This window comes from Rhinoraja longicauda, chromosome 21, assembly GCF_053455715.1.
Source record: "Rhinoraja longicauda isolate Sanriku21f chromosome 21, sRhiLon1.1, whole genome shotgun sequence".
NCBI lineage: Eukaryota > Metazoa > Chordata > Chondrichthyes > Rajiformes > Arhynchobatidae > Rhinoraja > Rhinoraja longicauda.
In genome coordinates, this window is record NC_135973.1 from 14,155,021 (window position 1) to 14,161,693 (window position 6,673).

General features: G+C 46.3%; 1 protein-coding gene across 1 annotated transcript in view; it reads right to left on the reverse strand.

Annotated features, from left to right (window-relative positions):
* Window positions 1–1,408, reverse strand: part of pfas (phosphoribosylformylglycinamidine synthase) — a 33,054-nt gene extending 31,646 nt beyond the window's left edge. The window contains exons 1-3 of the mRNA XM_078417802.1: window positions 1,266–1,408; window positions 608–743; window positions 141–246 (exon numbers count right to left, since the gene is read on the reverse strand). Coding sequence (XP_078273928.1) covers window positions 141–246; window positions 608–743; window positions 1,266–1,407 — 384 coding nt within the window. The 5' untranslated portion in view covers window position 1,408. The remainder of the gene's footprint in view (window positions 1–140; window positions 247–607; window positions 744–1,265) is intronic.
* Between the last annotated feature and the right edge of the window lie 5,265 nt (window positions 1,409–6,673).

The window sequence follows — 6,673 nt, forward strand, 5'->3', positions numbered from 1 at the left end:
TGTGCCAGGAGTCCACTGTGGGTCTTCAGGTGTCTGTTTGCACATCTGGAGAAGATGTGCCCAGGAACTGGTATCGGGTTCCTGGCAATATAGGTTTATGTACCTTGCGCTGACCTTGTACAGGTACCAACACCTCTTACCTTCAGCAGATATCGGCGAGAGCACTCAACACGATCCACCTCAGTTAATCCTATGGAGTGGCAGATGGACACTGCATTTGTCGACCAGGCTGTGGAGAAGTTCAATCTGAGATACGAAAAATTCAACAAGAGTTCTGTCAGCAAGCAGTCAATAACCAAGTCGCGAAGCAGAGGAACTACCACCACAACAAGCACAGGCTCCCAATCCACTTGCAGGTGTCAACACGTATATATGTACTCAGTATCATTCCTGTGCACAGATGTACTTACTCACATGAGCCTCTTCTGTACGTGGGTAAACAACATGGAACCACCCATTTACAAGCACATGTTTACGGGGTCACTTTTACATCCATATGAGCAGCGAAACAAACATCCAGTCACTCTTGTTCACTCAGTGACCAAACCTGGACCTGCGCACACCACACACAAAACTATCAGACCACCAAATCCATCCCCTGACTTACCTTGGTCCAATCTCCACCAGCAAGTCCCCATCAAGCTCACTGAGGAAGGGTTCTGTAGAAATTTTCTCAGGTTCAAACGGATATTGGAAAATCCATGCGAGTTTCTGCCTGTCCTGTGGAGTTGGGGAGACTGGAGCTGAGGGAACATATGGATTAAGGGAGATCAATGCATTGTGTGGGGTGAGGTGTAGAGAGAGAGAGAACTGTGTGTGAAGTATTGAAGTGGGATGCAGTGCATAGGCGCAAGATGTCCGGGAAAGGGCATGTCCTCAATCATACCTCCCAGATACGATGCAATCTTCACCCTGACACAGTGCTACCCTCCCCAACATCTTATCTGCTACATATCATCCCCATCAGTCTTTCACACACTGGGTAGCATGGAACAAAAAGCTTTTCAATCAGTACACATGTCAATAAAATAAACTAAGTCGTTCACCCATCTCTCACAACAAGATCAGGGACAAAGTCCTTGTTCCCTGAACAACACCCAGTCCCTAATTAGCATGACTCTTCATCCAACCTCCTCCTAACCCACATTCAACAGACATATTATACCTTCCTCCCCAACTCATCCGCTGATGCACAGCAGATCCCGGTCTCGTTTCTCCCTTCACGTTCCCAGACAGCCAGCATCACTCTCCAACCTCAAACGCACCTGTCCAGTTCACATTGAAGCAAAGTTCTTGAGTTACACGCTCGATCTTCTCCACATTATGGATTCCAGAGCGGAATAGGCTCTTCCCCACATCCGATAGCAGGACCTCCTTGGGGCTTGTGTAGAAATGTAAAACAACCATTGGGGACTGAAAAAGAAAAAGGCAATTGGATTGCAATGTCAAGACATCTACACGGTACCAAATGTAGGGGGCTAGGAGGCAGAATGAATGGCAGGAGATGGGGAAGAGAGGAAGAGACTGGGTATTAGAGGGAAGGGGGATAAGAAGGTGGGTGATAGGCAGCAATTTGTCGCATGCAAATATAGTGAGGTTGAGGAACAATGAAAATCTTGATGAAACAAATAACTGCACATTCTGGTTTACAGAAAAAGACGAGGTATTGGAGTAACTCAGTAGGTCAGGCAGCATATCATGAGAAAATGGATAGATGATGTTTCAGGTCAGGACCCTTCTTGGAGTCTGAAAAAAGGGTCCCAAACCAAATCGCCTACCCATGTTCTCCAGAGATGCTGCTTCACCTTCTGAGTTACTCCAGACTTTGGCTTCTTCAATTAAAAATCGTACTTGCAGCAGCATCATAGGTACACAGTTTCAGAGGGTAGAAATAAAGTACAGGAAGAGAGGGACAAGGGTACAATAAAGATTGGGAACAAGAAAAAAACAAACTGCTGGAGGAACTCAGCGAGACAGGCAAAATTGCAGAGGGAAATAAACAGGTGACAATTCAGGTCAAGACCCTTGTCTGGATTGCTGGAGCTCTCCTGCAGTCCAGAGGTAGAGTCTCAATATGAAACATCAACTGTCCATTTCTCTCCACAGATGATGCCTGATCCACAGAGTAACATTTCCAGGTGAGATAGAGGTTCACCTGCACCTCCACCAACCTCATCTATTGCATCCACTGCTCTAGATGTCAATTTCTTTACATCGGCGAAACCAAACGCAGGCTCGGCGATCGTTTCGCTCAACACCTTCACTCAGTCCGCCAAAACGAACCCGATCTCTCGGTGGCTGAGCACCAACTCCCCCTCCCACTCCCAGTCTGACCTTTCTGTCATGGGCCTCCTCCAGTGCCATAGTGAGACCCACCGGAAATTGGAGGACAGCACCTCATATTTCGCTTGGGCAGCTTGCAGCCCAGCAGTATGAACATTGACTTCTCCAACTTTAGATAGTTCCTCTGTCCCTCTCTTCCCCTCCCCCTTCCCAGTTCTCCCTCTATCTTACTGTCTCCACCGATATCCTTCCTTTGCCCCAACGTCACCCATTCCTCTCCAGAGATGCTGCCTGACCTGCTAAGTTACTCCAGCATTTTGTGAATAAATACCGGAGTTACTTCAGTCACTTGTTTTTTTTTTGCTCCAGTTTCTGTAGTCCTATCCGGTAAGAAGGGTTAGGAGAAAGGGTTAGGGGAAAGGGTTAGAGGAGAAAGGGTTAGAGGAGAAAGGGTTAGAGGAGAAAGGGTTAGAGGAGAAAGGGTTAGAGGAGAAAGGGTTAGAGGAGAAAGGGTTAGAGGAGAAAGGGTTAGAGGAGAAAGGGTTAGAGGAGAAAGGGTTAGAGGAGAAAGGGTTAGAGGAGAAAGGGTTAGAGGAGAAAGGGTTAGAGGAGAAAGGGTTAGAGGAGAAAGGGTTAGAGGAGAAAGGGTTAGAGGAGAAAGGGTTAGAGGAGAAAGGGTTAGAGGAGAAAGGGTTAGAGGAGAAAGGGTTAGAGGAGAAAGGGTTAGAGGAGAAAGGGTTAGAGGAGAAAGGGTTAGAGGAGAAAGGGTTAGAGGAGAAAGGGTTAGAGGAGAAAGGGTTAGAGGAGAAAGGGTTAGAGGAGAAAGGGTTAGAGGAGAAAGGGTTAGAGGAGAAAGGGTTAGAGGAGAAAGGGTTAGAGGAGAAAGGGTTAGAGGAGAAAGGGTTAGAGGAGAAAGGGTTAGGGGAAAGGGTTAGGAGAAAGGGTTTGAATGGAAGGTAAAAAACGAAATCACAAACCTATAGAGACACAATGTTGTACCAGGCAATGCAGAAGCAAATACTGAACACAGTGCTTGAATTGGTGACACGAGTTCCGTGTGACCAGATCAGACCATGAGTTACTTATTAGAGGCCTGAGCTAATATCTTCAATCAGCTAAGCTACATTAACCCTATTTTTAACCACCACCCAGCTAAGAGCAAGATTCAGGATGTTTTCTGACTAACGCACAACAAATTCCAAATAAACGTAGGATATTCGTTCTAAATCCAACAAAGCATTCCACACAGTGTTGACCATTTAACCGCCTGTTGTTAACCCTGGTTGTAAAGCTAGTCTCCCCACTTCGCATACTCAGTATTTGCTGACCTTAGGTCGCGTCCTATCTTCTGGTGAGCCTGCGGTTTAAGAGGAATCGACCCTGGCAAGTCCGAGATACTCCAGCCAGGCTGGGGAGGAGAAGAGGCCGAGAGGTGGATCGCTCGCTGCAGGAGACCGTGGCGGGCTGTATGAGTGGAAATTAAAGAAGGCAGAAATAAACCCCCCCATCTTTAAATCTGTCTGCATTATTCACCCTCTCTCCCCTACACACATCCCACACAGGACCCTCTGACTAGCTACAAATAATTTATTCTCAAACGGAACCCACTCTTTTCCTCCCCCCATCTCTGTCCCGTAAAAAAAGCACTCCGCCATCTGCAACCCCTCTTGTTTCCCGGTGCATTCGGCTCTCCCTCTTCATGTTTCCACTCTCTATAATCTTTCCCACGCGTGTCCTCACTCACACTGGATCGTCCTGCTCCCACCCCACCCCCCACTGACTCAATCATCTTCTGCAGAAACCCTCCCCTCGGCTTCTCTTCCCTCTTTCCCACCCCAAAACGAAACTGCTCACTGTGCACATTTTCGTAAAGTTGTGTTTTACCTTTGGGCCCCACACTTTACTTTCCACGTGGGAATAAAGAGAACGTCTTATTCGCGATGGTGGCGGACGCGTCTGGCAGTGACGGGCGGCGTGACTGGTACGTCTCTGCTTCTTCCGCTCCCTTACCCCATATTGGTGCACCTTTCTATCTTCTGGGGAAATTCGGTGATGACTGTCCCATCTAGGACTCGGCTGTGGTACAGTATCTGATGTGCAAAATATATATTTAGCAAATGCTACGAAAATGGAAAGTAAAAGAAATGCTGAAGTTCGCGACCCAGAAACGTCTCCCATTCCTTCTCCCCCAGAGATGCTGAGTTACTCAAGCATTTTGCGTCTATCTTTTTTTTGCAGTAAATACTTGACAAGTCAGGTAACAACTATAGATAGAGCAGGTAATACAGTACACGTTACAGGTTGCCTGCGCGAGATAGTGTTTGCCCGCAGTAATCAACCAGAACCAGAAATGTGTTCTCCCCTGAGATGCAGCCCGTTTGTTATGCGGTATGGCAATTCACGTTTTGTTTTGGGCTTTAGCGTCTTCGATCTTGTAAAACTTTCTAGGGCACTTCTTAATATGACAAAAGCAGTTAATACTGAAGCCCCTTTAAAAGCAGATTGGCCGTAAGACGCGATACTAAAATGTGAAGATAGACACAAAATGCTGGAGTAACTCAGCGGGACAGGCATCATTTCTGGAGTGTGTGTTTGTGGATGGGGTAGAGAGAAAGGGATGAGTGAAGACATTGGGAGAAAAGGGGACAAGGAAAATAAAGAATGAAAATAAGACGGATAGACGGAAGACAGCAGGCAAAGGGATGGGCAAAAGATAATGTATAGAGATGGGATGGACGATGACAAGGTTAGGGAGAAAGAGGATGAGTGGAAGGAAGAATGGAGAAAAGGGAAGGAGGGAAAGTATGAATGAATAGCAAATTGGCTCCATGGAAGGAAGCAGAGGGTGATGGTGGAAGGTTGCTTCTTGGACTGGAGGCTTGTGACAAGTGGTATGCCTCAGGGATTGGTGCTGGGCCTGTTACTGTTTGTCATCTACATCAATGACTTGGATGAGAACATACAGGGCAAGATTAGCAAGTTTGCTGATGATACAAAAGTGAGCGGTTTTGCAGATAGTGAAGATGGTTGTGAAAGATTGCAGCAGGATATGGATCGATTGGCCAGGTGGGCTGAGGAATGGTTGATGGAATTTAACAGTGTTGCATTTTGGGACGTCTAACAAGGGGAGGACCTACACATTGAATGGTAGGCTTCTGGGTAGTGTTATAGGGCAGAGGGATCTATGAGTGCAGGTGCATTGTTCCATGAAGGTCGAGTTGCAGATAGAAAAGGTGGTCAAAAGGGTTTTGGCCTTCATCAGAGTATTCAATATAGAAGTTGGGAGGTCATGTTGCAGTTGTATAAGATGTTGGTGAGACTGCATTTAGAATATTGTGTTCAGTTCTGGGCACCATGTTATAGGAGAGATATTGTCAAGTTTGAAAGGGTTCAGAAAAGATTTACGAGGATGTTGCCAGGACTAAAGGGTGTGTGTGGTTGAGCAGGCTAAGTCTCTATTCCTTGGAGGATCAGGGGTGATCTTATAGAAGTGTACAAAATCATGAGAGGAATAGATCAGGTAGATGCAGAGCCTCTTGCCCAGAGTAGTGGAATCGAGGACCAGAGGACACTAAGTTTCAAGATGAAGGGGAAAAGATTTAATAAGGAATCTGAGGGGTAATGTTTTCACACAAAGGGTGGTGGGTGTATGGAATAAGCTGCCAGAGGAGATTGAGGCTGGGACTATCCCATTGTTTAAGAAACAGTTAATAATAATAATAATACATTTAATTTATATAGCGCTTTTCAAGAAACTCAAAGACGCTTTACAGAGCAAAGACATAAAAACAAGCAAACAAAAGATATGGTACATGGATAGGACAGGATGGATAGTACAAAAGGTACATGGATCGGACAGGTTTGGAGGGATATGAACCAAGCACAGGCAGGTGGGACTAGTGTAGCTGGGACATTGTTGGCTGGTGTGGGCAAGTTGGGCCGAAGGGCCTGTTTCCACACTGTCTCACTCTATGACTATGAAGTTGGGGGGGGGGGGGGGTGCAGATGATTCTGGGATTAACAATATGAAGTTGGCAATGGAGGAAAGGACAGTGGAGAGGGAAAATAGTGGTGAGATAAATAAGGGGAAGGGTTTTTGGAACAGAGGAATAGAGTTGGTGGTATAGGAGGAGAAAGATGGGTTCTGCAATAAAAGGGAGGATGGAGAAAGAGGAAAGAGGCGAGGTAAGTAAAGCAAGGGAAGGAACGAGAGTTTGGTAGTAGGAATAGTGAGTGGGATGTTGAAGGGACCGAGGGATCATGGGAAGAGCAGAGTGAGGCAAAGGAAAGGGTTGCGTTGGACCAGAGTGAGATAGAGCAATCTGGTAGTGACCAAGATTAAATTCAGAAGCAAAGCAGTATAGCTACAGCAGTACATATCTCGGGATTT